A 16,913-nucleotide genomic window follows, 5' to 3' on the forward strand; every position below is an offset into this window, starting at 1 on the left:
TAATTTGTCCATTTTATAATATTTCTGGCCAATGCAAATAGTTTTATTTTTAACACCATTTGCTCTTTTTATCAGACTTTTCAATAGTTAACATTTCTTCAGTAGCCAGATACAACCGAAATTCTGTAGGTAGACTTACGGTTATCATTGATATTAAATATACAGTAAAACCTTGGATTGCGAGCATAATTCGTTCCGGACACGTGTTTGTAATCCAAAGCACTCGTATATCAAACCACTCGTATATCAGTTGTGATCACGTGACGCTCGGCAGACAAAGCGTATACATACTACTCGTATTGCAAGACCTCGCTCGTTTATAAACTTAATTTTTATTTAAAATTTTTGCTCATCTTGCAAAACACTTGCAGACCAAGTTACTCGCAATCCAAGGTTTTACTGTACTAGCGCCTCCAGGCATTATACTGACCACTTGCTTGCTATGCTAGGCCAAGAGCTGATCGTCAATTGTAGATAGTGCCTTAAAACAGCCTGTGTGTTGCATTGGGGGTGATTTTTTTTATTTCTCGTTAATGTTTGAGTGTTCTTGTCTATGTAATACTTGAATATCATGTGTGACTGTATATATATGCAATATCCCCAAACCTTTATGAACATTTTGCTTTTAGAGGCTAACTCCTCTGCCTGATGACAACCGCTTGAGTTGCGATCGAAACGTCGTGATATTTTTATTCACTTTATTTATATTGTTATATCTACGTGACTTTACCGAAAGAACCAAAGAATATGAATTCCTGCAGTCACGAAAGTTTTAAGTAAAAAAATCACATGTGACTATATATATATACATTTCTATGCTTCTATGCTGACATACAATGTGTGGATATTACTGTTTTCTGTCTGCAGCTGCCAGTTCCTCTGCCACTTTGCTGTACAGAATTGGTCAGATGGAGCGAAGACAATCAGCAGGAGAGAAACCATTCAAGTGCACTGTGTGTGTGAAGGTCTTTGCACAATCATCAAATCTTAAAAGACACCAGAGAATACACACAGGAGAAACACCCTTCAAGTGCACTGTGTGTGGGAAGGCATTTGCAATGTCATCACATCTTATAATACACCAGAGAAGTCACACAGGAGAAACACCCTTCATGTGCACTGTGTGTGGGAAGGCCTTTACACAGTCATCAAATCTTAAAAGACACCAGAGAATACACACAGGAGAAACACCCTTCAAGTGCACTGTGTGTGGGAAGGCATTTGCACATTCACCAAATCTTAAAACTCACCAGAGAATACACACAGGGGAAACACCCTTCAAGTGCACTGTGTGTGGGAATGTGTTTGCACGTGCATCGCATCTTAAAACACACCAGAGAATACACACAGGAGAAAGACCCTTCAAGTGCACTGTGTGTGGGAAGGCGTTTGCATATTCATCACATCTTAAAACACACCAGAGAATACACACAGGAGAAACGCCCTTCAAGTGCACTGTGTGTGGGAAGGCGTTTGCACGTTCATCACATCTTAAAACACACCAGAGAATACACACAGGAGAAACGCCCTTCAAGTGCACTGTGTGTGGGAAGGCGTTTGCACATTCATCATATCTTAAAACACACCAGAGAATACACACAGGAGAAACACCCTTCAATTGCACTGTATGTGGGAAGGTGTTTGCATGTTCATCACATCTTAAAATACACCAGAGAATACACACAGGAGAAAGACCCTTCAAGTGCACCGTGTGTAGGAAGGCGTTTGCAGATTTATCACATCTTAAAACACACCAGAGAATACACACAGGAGAAATGCCCTTCAAGTGCACTGTGTGTGAGAAGGCGTTTGCACTTTCATCACATTTTTATAGACACCAGACAATACACACAGGAGAAACGCCCTTCAAGTGCACTGTGTGTGGAAAGGCGTTTGCACGTTCATCATATCTTAAAATACACCAGAGAACACACACAGGCGAAACGCCCTTCAAGTGCACTGTGTGTGGGAAGGCGTTTGCACGTTCATCATATCTTAAAATGCACCAGAGAACACACACAGGAGAGAAACCATTCAAGTGCACTGCATGTGAGAAGGAATTTTCATGGTCATCATGTCTTAAAAAACACCAGCAAACACACACAGGAGAAGAACCCTTAAAGTGCACTGTGTATGGGAAGGCATTTGCAGAGTCATCACATCTTAAAATACACCAGAGAATACACACAGGAGAAACACCCTTCAAGTGCACTGTGTGTGGGAAGGTGTTTGCACGTTCATCACATCTTAAAATACACCTGAGAATACACACAGGAGAAAGACCCTTCAAGTGCCTTGTGTGTGGGAAGGCATTTGCACATTCACCACTTCTTAAAATACACCAGAGAATACACACAGGAGAAACACCCTTCAAGTGCACTATGTGTGGGAAGGTGTTTGCACGTTCATCACATCTTAAAACACACCATAGAACACACACAGGAGAAAGACCCTTCAAATGCACTGTGTGTAGGAAGGCATTTGCACATTCATCACATCTTAAAAGACACCAGAGAATACACACAGGAGAAACGCCCTTCAAGTGCACTGTGTGTGGGAAGGCGTTTGCACGTTCATCAAATCTTAATATACACCAGCGAATACACACAGGAGAGAAGCCATTCAAGTGCACTGCATGTGAGAAGGAATTTTCACGGTTATCGTATCTTAAAAAACACCAGCAAACACACACAGGAGAAGAACCCTTCAAGTGCACTGTGTATGGGAAGGGTTTTCGACAGTTAGGGGATCGAAACAAGCATCAAACCATTAATCAGGAAATGAATCTGAAATCGGCTTGTGGAAGTCAAAGTGTTGCAATGAGTTCATCCCTCATGAAACAAGAATCAGAAAAACATTTGAGATACGAAACGTGGCCAGGAGTGAAGATGAAATGTCAAGAAGTGAAAATGAAATTTGAATTGGCGAAGGTGAAAAGTGAAGTAACGGTCAAGAGTGAAGAAGTGTTAGTAAAATGTGAGGATGAAGATTCAACTCCAAAATCCGACCTTCACGTCGATCGAGGCAGCTTTAAGCTGGAGGATACTGTGGACTCTGAGGCAGAGCGAGGCAACTCCCAGCAATTTGTGGATGTGGAGGTGTGGGTGGATTTTTTAGGCAATACTGAGTCAAATGGAGACCAAGTAGATGTTTATCATTGAGCTTAGGATAAAAAAAGTTCCATTTCATTCATGGGCCTTTCGCATGATAAAGTTTTTTTTAGTTAGATCGCATAAATATATAAATTTGTCGTTAAAACCCACCACGAACTGTGAACCTCTTTAAACAAATATCAACCGTGCTATCACTTGGTTTCTCTCATTCTACGAATGCATGTAGGTGTAGACATCCATTCAGAGAACAGAGTACAGTAAATCTGCTGTAATGTGATGCAGTATATTTTAATGCAATAGTGCAATGTTGGCAATGTGTCTCTTGATAATTTAGTGATAATTTTTAACACGTATGATCTGATTTAGAGCATATACAGCAAAAGCTCTTATCCACCATCTATGGGGAATCGAGGATGCCAGTTCATCAAATTTACCGGTTATCTGAAAGGTATACTTAATGTTTTAGTAAATTATTTCAAGTATAAAAACATTTTTCAACGAAGAAATTAAGCATACATTTTAACTATGATATTCAAAATAATTAACTCTTTTACAGAGGTACTCACCAGTCATTTGTATAGCATTCTAAGTTAATTGTAGAGAAGCAATGGTGCTGTTTAGATTACAGTATACAGTAGTGCAGTACTGTCTTCCAAGAACAGTGCAACAATTAGGCAGCCCACAACACGATCACAATGCTGGCAAGATGCCAGCATTTTTCTTTATACTTGAAGGAATATTTATATTGCCGTATTACAGATGCCGGTTAATAGAGCATTCCGGATGGTAAAGTACGCGATAGAGATTTTGCTGTACATGCCATCTTACCTATAAACGTCACTTTTTGTCTGTCTGTCCGTCTGTCTGCGTACGCTCGCTTGCGAGGGATTTGGCGCTCGGGCCGTGGGGTTTAGGACGAAAAAAATTTGCCGGGAGGCACGTCCCGTGCAACGGGCAGCAACACCGTCGCTGCGGGGTGGACGCAATTTTTAATTCCCGTTAAAAATATGCACACGCGTTAACATGCAACGCTGAGGTAAATTAATCAAAGTTTCACGTCCTCTTCACTCCCCCCCACTCCAGTGTGCGCAATTACTATTATAGGGTCGGTAGATAATAAAATTATAGCGATTAGACAGTATTCTAGCGCGGGGGGGGGGGGGGTAGCGGGCCCAGCACCCAGCCTTGGCCGGGTGGGCAATCTAGGCGAGGCCGGAGGCTCTGCACGGTACTAGGCCTCGACACCCCACACGTGTCAGGCGAGGACTTTGAGCTATAAACTCGATATACCCAGCGTTGCCCGGGGGAAAAATACATTTAAAATACAACTGTGTAATTAAGTTTAAACCCGACCGCGCCAAGAATCGATTCTCTGGTGAGCGTGAGTGGTGAGGGTGTGTGGGGAGGGTGAGTGCTGAGGGTGTGGTGAGAGTGAGTGGTGAGGGTGAGTGGTGCGGGTGAGTGGTGATGGTGAGTGGTGAGGGGTGAGTGGTGAATAGTAAGGGTGAGTGGTGAGGCTTAGTAGGTAGGGTGAGTGGTGAGGGTAAGTGGTGATGGTGAGTAGTGAGGGTGAGTGGTTAGGGGTGAGTGGTGAGGGTAAGGGTGAGTGGTCAGTGGTGAGTAGGAAGGGTGAGTGGTGAGGGTGAGTGGTGGATGGTGAGTGGTAAGGTTGAGTGGTGAGTAGGAAGGGTGAGTGGGGAGGGTGAGTGGTCAGGGGTGAGGGTTAGTGGTGAGGTTGAGTGGTGAGTAGGAAGGGTGAGTGGGGAGGGTGAGTAGTCATTGGTGAGGGGTCAGGGTTAGTGGTGAGGGTGAGTGGGGAGGGTGAGTGCTGAGGGTGTGGTGAGAGTGAGTGGTGAGGTTGAGTGGTCAGTAGTGAGGGTGAGTCGTAAGGGTGAGTGGTGAGGGTAAGTGGTGATGGTGAGTAGTGAGGGTGAGTGGTGAGGGTAAGGGTGAGTGGTGAGGGTGAGTGGTGGGTGGTGAGTGGTAAGGTTGAGTGGTGAGTAGGAAGGGTGAGGGTGAGTGGGGAGGGTGAGTGGTCAGGGGTGAGGGTTAGTGGTGAGGTTGAGTGGTGAGTAGGAAGGGTGAGTGGGGAGGGTGAGTAGTCATTGGTGAGCGGTCAGGGTTAGTGGTGAGGGTGAGTGGGGAGGGTGAGTGCTGAGGGTGTGGTGAGGTTGAGTGGTCAGTAGTGAGGGTGAGTGGTAAGGGTGAGTGGTGAGGAAGAGTGGTGAGTAGTAGTGGTGAGGGTTAGCGGTGAGTGGTGAGGGTGAGTGGTTAGGGTTTGTGGTGATGGTGAGTGGTGAGGGTGAGTAGTGAGTGGTGAGGGTGAGTGGCGGTTGTGAGTGGTGAGGGGTGAGCGTGAGTGGTGAGGGTGAGTAGTGAGCGGTGAGGGTGAGTGGTGATTGGTGAGGATGAGTGGTGAGTAGTCAGGGTGAGGATGAGTGGTGAGTAGTGAGGGTGAGTGGGGTGGGTGAGTGGCGGTTGTGAGTGGTGATTAGTAAGGGGTGAGTGGTGAGGGTGAGCGTAAGTGATGAGGGTGAGCAGTGAGGGTGTGATTGGTGAGGATGAGCGGTGAGGGTGAGTGGTTGTTGTAAGGGTGAGTGGTGAGGGTGAGTGGCAGTTGTGATGGGTGAGTAGTGAGCGGTGAGTGGTGAGCATGAGTGGTGAGGGTGAGTGCTGAGTGGTGAGAGAGTGGTTAGTTTTGAGGGTGAATGATGAGGGTGAGTGGTGAGTGGTTAGGGTGAGTAGTGAGCGTGAGTGGTGAATGGTGAGCGAGAGTGGTGAGGGTGAATGGTGAGGGTGAGTGGTGAGGTTGGTGAGTAGGAAGGGTGAGTGGGGAGGGTGAGTAGTCATTGGGGAGGGGTCAGGGTTAGTGGTGAGGGTGAGGGTGAGTGGTCAGTAGTGAGGGTGAGTGGTGAGTAGTAGTGAGGGTGAGGGTTAGTGGTGAGGGTGAGTGGTTAAGGTTTGTGGTGATGGTGAGTGGTGAGGGTGAGTAGTGAGTGGTGAGTGGTGAGGGTGAGTGGCGGTTGTGAGTGGTGAGCGTGAGTGGTGAATGGTGAGGGTGAGTGGTGAGCGGTGAGCAGTGAGGGTGAGTGGTGATTGGTGAGGATGAGTGGTGAGTAGTCAGGATGAGGGTGAGTGTTGAGGGTGAGTGGTTAGGGTGAGTAGTGAGCGTGAGTGGTGAGGGAGAGTGGTGAGGGTAAGTGGTGAGGGTGAATGGTGAGTGGTGAGGGTGAGTAGTGAGGGTGAGTGGTAAGTGGTGAGGGTGAGTGGTGTGATTGGTGAGGATGAGTGGTGAGTGGGGTGGGTGAGTGGCGGTTGTGAGTGGTGATTAGTGAGGGGTGAGTGATGAGGGTGAGCAGTGAGGGTGTGATTGGTGAGGATGAGTGGTGAGTGGTCAGGGTGAGTGGTGAGCGGTGAGGGCGAGTGGTTGTTGTAAGAGTGAGTGGCAGTTGTGAGTTGTGATGGGTGAGTGGTGAGCAGTGAGGGGTGAGTGGTGAGTGCTGAGTGGGGAGAGTGGTTAGTTTTGAGGGTGAATGATGAGGGTGAGTGGTGAGTAGTGAGGGTGAGTGGTGAGTGGTTAGGGTGAGTGGTGATTGGTGAGGATGAGTGGCGAGTAGTGAGGGTGAGTGGGGAGGGTGAGTGGCGGTTGTGAGTGGTGATTAGAGAGGGGTGAGTGGTTAGGGTAAGCAGTGAGGGTAAGGGTGTGATTGGTGAGGATGAGTGGTGAGCGGTGAAGGTGAGTGGTGAGCGGTGAAGGTGAGTGGTTGTTGTAAGGGTGAGTGGTGAGGGTGAGTGGCAGTTGTGAGCGGTGAGTGGTGAGCGTGAGTGGTGAGGGTGAGTGGCAGTTGTGAGTTGTGATGGGTGAGTGATGAGCGGTGAGGGGTGAGTGGTGAGCATGAGTGGTGAGGGTGAGTGCTGAGTGGTGAGAGAGTGGTTAGTTTTGAGGGTGAGTGGTGAGGGTTAGTGGAGAGTGGTGATTGGTCAGTGGTGATTGGTCAAGATGAATGGTGAGTAGTGAGGGTGAGGTTGAGTGGTGAGGGTGAGTGGTGGTTGTGACGGTGAGTGGTGAGGGTGAGTGGAGATGGTGAGGGTGAGTGGTGAGTAGTAAGGGTGAGTGGTGATTAGTGAGGGGTGAGTGGTGAGGGTGAGCATAAGTGATGAGGGTGAGCATAAGTGATGAGGGTGAGCAGTGAGGGTGTGATTGGTGAGGATGAGTGGTGAGTGGTCAGGGTGAGTGGTGAGCGGTGAGGGTGAGTGGTGAGGGTGAGTGGCAGTTGTGAGTTGTGATGGGTGAGTGGTGAGCGGTGAGGGGTGAGTGGTGAGTGCTGAGTGGTGAGAGTGGTTAGTTGTGAGGGTGAATGATGGAGGGTGAGTGGTGAGGGTGAGTAGTGAGGGTGAGTGGTTATGGTGAGTAGTGAGCGTGAGTGGTGAGCGTGACTGGTGAATGGTGAGGGAGAGTGGTGAGGGTGAGCATAAGTGATGAGGGTGAGCATAAGTGATGAGGGTGAGCAGTGAGGGTGTGATTGGTGAGGATGAGTGGTCAGGGTGAGTGGTGAGCGTGAGTGGTGAGGGTGAGTGGTGATTGGTGAGGGTGTGATTGGTGAGGATGAGTGGTGAGTAGTGAGGGTGAGTGGGGAGGGTGCGTGGCGGTTGTGAGTGGTGATTAGAGAGGGGTGAGTGGTGAGGGTAAGCAGTGAGGGTAAGGGTGTGATTGGTGAGGATGAGTGGTGAGCGGTGAAGGTGAGTGGTGAGCGGTGAAGGTGAGTGGTTGTTGTAAGGGTGAGTGGTGAGGGTGAGTGGCAGTTGTGAGCGGTGAGTGCTGAGTGGTGAGCGTGAGTGGTGAGGGTGAGTGGCAGTTGTGAGTTGTGATGGGTGAGTGATGAGCGGTGAGGGGTGAGTGGTGAGCATGAGTGGTGAGGGTGAGTGCTGAGTGGTGAGAGAGTGGTTAGTTTTGAGGGTGAGTGGTGAGGTTGAGTGGTGAGGGTTAGTGGAGAGTGGTGATTGGTCAGTGGTGATTGGTCAAGATGAATGGTGAGTAGTGAGGGTGAGGTTGAGTGGTGAGGGTGAGTGGAGATGGTGAGGGTGAGTGGTGAGTAGTAAGGGTGAGTGGTGATTAGTGAGGGGTGAGTGGTGAGGGTGAGCATAAGTGATGAGGGTGAGCATAAGTGATGAGGGTGAGCAGTGAGGGTGTGATTGGTGAGGATGAGTGGTGAGTGGTCAGGGTGAGTGGTGAGCGGTGAAGGTGAGTGGTGAGGGTGAGTGGCAGTTGTGAGTTGTGATGGGTGAGTGGTGAGCGGTGAGGGGTGAGTGGTGAGTGGTGAGAGTGGTTAGTTGTGAGGGTGAATGATGGAGGGTGAGTGGTGAGGGTGAGTAGTGAGGGTGAGTGGTTATGGTGAGTAGTGAGCGTGAGTGGTGAGCGTGACTGGTGAATGGTGAGGGAGAGTGGTGAGGGTGAGCATAAGTGATGAGGGTGAGCAGTGAGGGTGTGATTGGTGAGGATGAGTGGTGAGTGGTCAGGGTGAGTGGTGAGCGTGAGTGGTGAGGGTGAGTGGTGATTGGTGAGGGTGTGATTGGTGAGGATGAGTGGTGAGTAGTGAGGGTGAGTGGGGAGGGTGCGTGGCGGTTGTGAGTGGTGATTAGTGAGGTTGAGTGGTGAGGGTGAGTGTTGAGGGTGAGCAGTGAGCAGGGGCGGTTTCTTCATTAGGGCGATTGGGCGACGCACCACCAATGTCATTCAACCACAGAGTCACGCTAGCCGTCACTGCAGCCTCTGGATATAGTCCAATCAGCGTCATGTCACGTTCTGTGGAGTACCGCCTCTTTTTGGGCGATTTCACTCCGGCTGAGAATCGCCCCGAGTGGCCCCATATACTTACATTCAAAGATATTTTTTTTCGAACGGGGGCGCTGCAATCCATTCTCTATGGCTTCCGGGAGGGCTCGTCCTAGCGTGCTTACGTCATCATACGTGCTTACGTCATCATACGTAAGCACGTTTCATCCAACAATATAATTTGTGGCCACCTAGTGGAATCTTTAATAAAATAAACTTGAGTGGTTTGTTTTAATAGTGAGTATAGAAACAAACAAGATGTATTGTAAGAGTCACTTTATTTTTCATTAATATTAAAGAAGTGAAGTTGCCTTTACATGCTTAAGCTGTTAATTTATCCATTGCATGGGTGGACCTTATCCTTATCAATCATCCAGACATTTGCCCCCCCTGAGAGATTTTGCAGGAGCCGCCACTGGCAGTGAGGGTGTGATTGGTGAGGATGAGTGGTGAGGGTGAGTAGTGATGGTGAGTGGTGAGGGTGAGTAGTGATTGTTGAGGGTGTGATTGGTGAGGATGAGTGGTGAGTAGTGAGGGTGAGTGGTTAGGATTTGTGGTGATGGTGAGTGTTGATGTTGAGGGTGAGTGGTGAGGGTGAGTGGTGAATAGTAAGGGTAAGTGTCTCAACACCCAACGACCCACTTCGCCCAAGACCACAACAACAAGCATTACCTCACTTCACCCCACTGTACTGTGCTTTCCTACATAGCAACAGAGGCGGGGGATGCGCGGCGCGCTAACTCAAGCCCTACACTTAGGATGATGATGGCTCCGATGATGTTGATGCTTATGAGGATAGTGGTGTCACACACAGTGTACACACACGCAATAATGCTCACGTTCTTGTTGTAGCTGATCTTACCCACCCAAGGGATACCTGTGCAACAGAGGAAGACATTTAAAAGGAATCTAAATAAACTTAAACTCTAATCCCACTCCTCACCGTGCTCGCACTCTCACTTTACCACTCCACGTGACGTCATCATCGCGAGACGCCAAGGGGTGTGTACCTCGCTAGTAACGTCATGTCACCAGTAAAATGAATAAAAATCAAGCAAAGCCACGCGCAATCACTCCCCATAAGGGCCTGCTTAATAAATGGCATATATCCATTATATCTGCCGCGAGTTCATTGTGTCCGGTTAAGTAGCCACGCCCAATCACTCAATGTCAGGGCCTGGCTCATTAACATAATTGATTCAGTGGGAGGTGGTTAACTTGCTAAGTGACGTCATGTCATCTCCACCGCCGTGTGATTCCGCGTGACGTCACAAAATCCCGCAAAGCTACTCGCAACTCAACTGAGATCCGAGGTGAGACGCTCACGTCGTGGTGGTCGTGGTCTTTTGATGGTGGTGTTGTCTATGTAGGTACAGCCTCGCGTCTATTGTTCTCGGGATATCACTGAGTGTAGCAGCGAGTATGAGATCGATGTCCAGGTTGGAACGTTACAGAGTGCGGCCTAGCCATGCTGGCCTTGCCTCCTGCCATCGCCTGATTGTATTTGCTTTAAGTTTTGTTTATTTGTATTTGTCCTCACCTGGCTGACTACTTTAAAACCATGTTCTTAAAAAATATATTTCTACTATTTTGAGCTATATATCTCTTTCAGAAGTTACCTGCCCACATCGAAGTGGCTTGTGTGGAAATTTACAGCAGCCAAATGCTCTAAATGCGACCACGCAGAAAGAGAGACAAGCAAACTCCAAATAAACAAGCGTCGGGATCCAACCCACGACCTCTTGTATACCGGGCGATGTAGTGAAAATCTCGCCAGGGTGGTGCACACTCGAGTGCTTTATCACACTGAGTCTCTATACTTCAGTTCAGGAGGGTCCTGCCGAGTTGGTTTGGCAGTCTCGGGGGGAGGGGCGAAGCTTATTTGCGTATTGAGTAAACTGGAAGGCATATGTTCAGCATTGCAATATTTGAACGATACCAGTCCAGAAGTTTATTTCCCAAGTGAAGTCCATTGAACTAAGAAGTTTATTTTCAAGTGCGACTGAGCCGACAGACATAAAATGATTTACCGTAATAATAATTAAGCTCACTCACTGGCCCACTCATCTGTCCACTCATCTACTCATCCATCCACTCTCCCACTCACTCATCCATCCATTCGCCCACACAAGCACACTCACCTCTTCACACACTCACTCGCCCGCTCACTCGCCTTCCCACTCACCCACACTCACTGGCCCACTCACAATCAGAAGTTAATTTCACGAGTAACACCCATTGAGCTTAGACGCATTTTTTAAGGGCGACTTGGCGGGCATACATCAACGCATTCCAAAACTAGACCTCTGCTTTCTTTATGTAATCAAGGCCTAAATACCATGAAAAAGCTTCGGCTTTTGGTCGTCCCTTGTTTTCGATATCCCTGCCCCTTTGCTCACATTCATTAAGGATTTTCATGATTTTGGGCAGGCCCGGAAAAAGCTGCGTGACAAGGATTCGGAGCCGTTTCCTGTTCAAGTTGGCGTGTGACAGGAATTCCCTCTGGCCACATACATTACGGTAAGTCCCCGGGTAGCGGAAGACCCGACTTACTGAAATCCAACCTTATGGACATGCTCCCATAAATCATGTAAAAAAAAAATCAACATGCGGTTATTTTTGCTTTAGTTAAGCGCAAGTAGTCCAGCGCGGTGAGGTTGTGGATGAATACCGCGGAGCGAGGCATAAGGCAGGCAGCATCTTCCCCAAGGCGGTGGTGTGTCGCCGCTCTGCACTCTCAGTCATGCTGTTACAGTGTTACCGTGCATATATTGTACCCGCTACATCGTCTCGTAACTTTCAGTGTAACGTCACTCATAATTGCAATAATGACTGGAAAAGATTAAGGTAAATGAAATTTTTTGTAGCATTACCTAATTCTTATTCTTTTGGACCATTATGTAATCTTGGTTTTCTGTGCTTAGAACTATCTTGTTTTTCCCTTGTTTCTCTTTATGGTTTTCATTGGAAGTTTATTTCAATAGTTATTTACATTATGTACTTAATTTAAATTTGGACTTAACTTTCGTGACCGCAGGAATTCATATTCTTGGTTCTTTCGGTAAAGTCACGTAGATAGAAAATTAAATAAAAATCATAGATAATCAAATTATTTAACACAATTACACTTTCGATTGCTTATGGTCTCAGCCAACAGCGATCGGAGAGTTCTAGGCCTCGTCTATTGCCCGGTAAATGAATATTCGGAAGTGACTTTTCTGTTATCAATTAATATTAATGTCTCATGGTGTTCATAAATAATTGGATAAGTATATATTTTATTAGTTTAATTATGGGTAGTGTTAGGGTAGATATTCTATTAAATGAAATAATCATATGAAGTGCAGAACGTATGTACAGAAATACGATACAGGTCGCGATAGAAAACGTACTATAGCGCGATACAGTACTGAGAGAAAATGAATAAGTAATTGGGTAGGGGCGTGTTGTATATGTCGGGTCTTGAAAAATTAATAAAGATAATAAAAAATTAAATGAAAAATTTAAAACGTGTAATTACCTGAAATTAGGCTAAGTTGTGTAATTATGCAAATTTGTATATGCTAATTGTTGGTGTAATTATATGAAGTTATACAAGTGTATGCAATTATGCTAATTTATGCAATTATGATAATTAGGCTAGGCAGTGTTGTCTAGGGTTGTATTATCAATCGGGATAATACAATGAATTGTATGAAGCACTGCAAGTGTGCTATAAGTATGCCGATTAAGCTCGGCTTCGTTCTCTAGGGTTTTATTATCAATCGGGATAATACAATGATTCTTGCTTTAACTTTTACTGTTTATGTCTTAGTGTGTTTATGTCAGGTCTCAAGATTCAGATCTCACCGCAGGATACAGTTCTTATAATTAAGATTATTATGCATGAACTTAGGAAGGCACCACTCAGACTCTTCTGTGTTAAGCAACTTTAAACTCTAAACAAAAACACTCTAATATGCGAACTTTCATGCTAGGAATGTCAACACGGTACTCCTCATTGATCCGTACATTTAACCCTCAATGATTACGTTTGTTAAACTGGGTAACAGAACAATTGGTTAATTCCTCAGGGTAAAGCGAGCATTCATGGCGATGGGAAAAAGTCCTTAAAAATGTATGTGACAATATTTATGCAAATAGCAATAAAGAAACATGTCCCGAAAGCAAAAGTAGACCTCAATGAATTCATTGGTAAGATTATGCAATTAACGAAATGTCTTGGAACAATGGTGTGCGGCAGTGTGCCTGATTCAGCAAATGCTTATCAATTGGCTAAGGCTTCAATAAATTTGCGGGCAAGATTCTGTGATCAAAAGAAAGAGTTTAACACAATAATAACCCTGAGTGTGTAGATTCGTACAGTTAGGCAATTAACAAAAATAATGACTAAAATACTTCTCAACGACCATATCCACGTAACTCAATGGGTGAAACACAAGGAGAACTTTTGGAGTACTCTTATTAGTCCCACTATGTGTGCGTGGGTGGATTGTCTCCTCTTTGCATTAACCAGACACCGAGGTTGGGCGTTTCTTGTACCAAAAATTAGTTTGTTCCCTGCTGAGCGAGGAGTCGTGTGTGTGGGCGTGTCATACACATGGCGCTCTCGCTCTCTCTCGCTCGGCAGCAGCTGCAGGCTCATTTCACTGCTGGATGAGCTGAGTCGGCATGACGCTTGTCTTGGAAGGTGCTCGATCGCGCTCGGTGGAGCTGGTTGCGCTGGTTGAGAGCTCTCTTCTACTCCGAGCTCTCTGGCAATGCACAATTGCGCTCGCAGCTCGTCCGCTGCAGCTGGTCCTCTGCGATGCTGGCTTGGTCGATGCTTGGCGCTTTCCGCCCTTTCTCCAGGATGATTGCTTGTCGTTGCTCGTCACTCTTTCTCTCTTGCTCTCTCCTTGATCGTGCAGCTGACAACTTCGCGCGGGCATTCAGTGGTGCCTCTCCCACCCTTCCTTCAGGGCTTCGCCTCGTCGTTGCTCAACTTCCGTGCTCTCCGCCCATCCTCCAAGAGGGCTCCTGCTGTGAGCTGCTCGTCGCTGGCTGGGTCACTCACTCTCAAAACTTGTAAATTGTATTCGCACACCTCTTACATAACTCTGATAGCTTAGTACAATACAACTTATCACAATCCTTGACTCAAGACATCAGGATATCAGGATAAATGTAGAATACAACTTTCAGCGATACTCTGTCGGTCCATGCCGAACTCAGCACCTAGCAACACCTCGCCCCTCTTCTCTGCGAGACACGACACCTATGGTTAATCTCGAGGCCATGCCCCGGAGCCTGCCCCTCACAGTACTAATCAGTGTCTTTGCTTATATGTGAAATTCTCTCCCCTCTCTGCGCGTCTCTTGCGAGAGAAAAAAAACATGCCCTCTGTCTCGTTCTCCTCCCGTGGCCGCAGCCGCCTGGTTGCCCCCCCCCCCCCCTTTTGAAATTTGCCTGGCTGCTTTCGATCACCTTGTTTTTGTTTGCATTCCCCCCCTCTGCCTTCGTGGTGTTTGCTATCTCGAGGAGAGACACCCTTCATACGTTTATTGCTATCATGTGTTGTGTCATTGTTGATTCCATGGAATACATATTATCTGGTCTTGTATGTTTGACCTATTTTCGTTGTATCTGTTTTGAGTTACCCTAGGTCTAATACCTCATGATTATTATTTGGTTTATATTTAACAAAGATTTCTAATGTACCATTAGTTGTCATCTCCGGTATTTCAAGGGTTTTATTAACCTTTGCTCCCTGTCTGTATCCAGCGATACGTGCTTTTTATTCTTGAGTTATATTTTGATATCCTGAGGTTGGAGATGTATCTAAGTTTCCACAAACGCTTTCTTGACTACCGGAATTCATATTACTTGGTTCTCTTGGTAAAGTCATGTAGATAGAAAGATACAATAAGAAATAAAATAAGTAATACTGCAGTCTATAATGTCGACTTATTGTTATAGCCAAACTTTTACCGTATAAAAAAAAACTCTAAACTTGTAATGTCCGTTTGCCCTGTGCTCTGCGTCTGTGCCAGTGAATCTGGATATTTGTTTGTGAACTGTCCAAAACGTCCGTGGAGGTCATGTCATGCGGTCCTTTGACAATGTGGAGATTTCCCAGATCGCCGTTAACCCCTCTCTTTGCCCTGGAGTTTATTATTGAATGGCTCTTTATGACCTCCAGATGCTTGGTGTGGCTTGTGGGAGGTAGCGGGGTTGAGGGTGTTTGTTTCATTTTTTATCGATTATTATTACAAAAAATATTGGCAGAATTACAGTGATACCTCGGTTCACGAACTTAATTCGTGAACTGACTCTGGTCGCGAACCGAATTGGTCGTGAACCGAGGCACATTTTCCCATAGGGTTCAATGTAAATCCGGTTAATCCATTCTGACCTTTTTTTTTGGTTTTTGAAGCACAAAAATATGAAACAAATTACAATACACATTAGTACTGTACAGTATAGTAATGTATAAAGAGAGAACACTAACCTTGCTTGAGATGACTTCAGTAAGCACTCAAACGGGTGAACTGTACAATACAGTAAGTACAGTATTGTACAGTACAGTAGTACAGTACAGTACTGTATGTGCTAAAAAGCACACCAAAAAAGCAAAAAGTCACTGAAAGTATCTTCACAGTACTCACAGTACTTCTTTCTGTCTCTTCTTCTCTCCATGATCTTCCTATAGGAAGTCACGACCATGTGACAGCCTGGAAATAGCATTAAAATGGCCGCGGCTCCTGTTCGTGAACCGAAGCGGAGTTCGTGAACCGGAGCATATTTTTATGAACTTTTCTGTTCGTGAACCGAGTTGTTCGTGAACAGAAGCGTTCGTGAACCGAGGTATCACTGTATTCTTAATATAAATTTTGGAAAAAGGCCTATATATACAACAAGGCGGCACAACTATTTCCTGCTATGGGATTTCGTCTTGATTTTTGGTTACGGAGCGTTCCCGGGAACCTAACCCTTCGATAACCCGGGGACTGTCTGTACATTAAGATAGCATCTTCAATACTTACATAGTTTTGAGAACCTCACAATGGCCCTACAAAAATGCATTTGGTACAGTTACAATGAGAGGCTAATCGATGGCTGGTTATATTTAAGGGATCGTTTCCTGCTGGTCAAGCATGTTATGTATGCTCATGATCTGATCATGGCTACTAAATGCGATGGAGTTTGGGACTCTTGTTCTGTACCTGGATAATTTCATCATGAGGGGGAGCCTTACATATGTTCCAAAAAAATAAAGCACCTGCCTGTGTATTCATGTCATCCAAGATTCCGCCTGCTCGCCTCTTATTGAGTAACCAGGCAGTTCTACAGGTGGTGGAGGAGCTCCCATATTTGGTTAATGTGTTCACGAACAGGTCTGGTTTAGCAGCTAAAGTCTCAATTCAAATTAGTCGAGCAGAATTCTTTAATTAGACTGTCTAACATGGTGAGGAAGCTGCCTGGACCCTGGACCGTTGCTCTTGCCCACAGCTATGACCTCAGAAAAAGGTTTCAATTTTGTTGCCAAAAAAAGGGGAAAAACCTATTCTTATATTTTGGTACTGGCAAAGGAGGTCCCATGACGTATATATACAGTCCAAGTGTAACGACTTTCACACTCGTAATTTCTATGGCTATCTTCAGCCCCGATGGTTTCCACCAAGTTGATACCTGAACAGTCAACCCCGATGGTTTCCACAGTCGGCCCCAATGTCATCCACCTCTGGTCGTCAATTAGTAAGCTCCCCGACCGCGGGCCTCACTCCACTTTATATACTCGCTCGGCCCCGCCCCTATCAGACAATGCCCCCCCCCCACTTTACTATAACATGTGTGTCCTGAATTGAATAATTCTTACAGTGCCTACTGGTCACCTGTTTCCAATCATCACAATGCACGCCTTTTAGAACCTTCCTTTGTACAGGCCCCGACACATGGAACGTTTCATAAACATGGAAAACATAGCA

The 16,913-nt window shown here is 46.1% G+C and overlaps 1 protein-coding gene across 6 annotated transcripts in view; it reads left to right on the top strand.

The window, feature by feature from the left end:
- LOC133339171 (zinc finger protein 271-like) overlaps positions 1-16,913 on the top strand; it is a 39,770-nt gene that overhangs the window by 20,086 nt on the left and 2,771 nt on the right. For 3 of the 6 annotated variants that reach the window (XM_061547325.1, XM_061547324.1, XM_061547326.1), the window contains one exon: positions 868-4,502. In XM_061547325.1, coding sequence (XP_061403309.1) covers positions 909-3,161 — 2,253 coding nt within the window. In that variant the 5' untranslated portion in view covers positions 868-908 and the 3' untranslated portion in view covers positions 3,162-4,502. Of the gene's footprint in view, positions 1-867; positions 4,504-11,656; positions 11,665-16,913 lie in introns of those variants that run through there. The other 3 variants (XM_061547328.1, XM_061547327.1, XM_061547323.1) reach the window with 3 other exon arrangements.

Source organism: Lethenteron reissneri, unplaced genomic scaffold (genome assembly GCF_015708825.2).
Source record: "Lethenteron reissneri isolate LAM-NWPU_2019-01 unplaced genomic scaffold, ASM1570882v1 scaffold_1640, whole genome shotgun sequence".
Classification (NCBI taxonomy): domain Eukaryota; kingdom Metazoa; phylum Chordata; class Hyperoartia; order Petromyzontiformes; family Petromyzontidae; genus Lethenteron; species Lethenteron reissneri.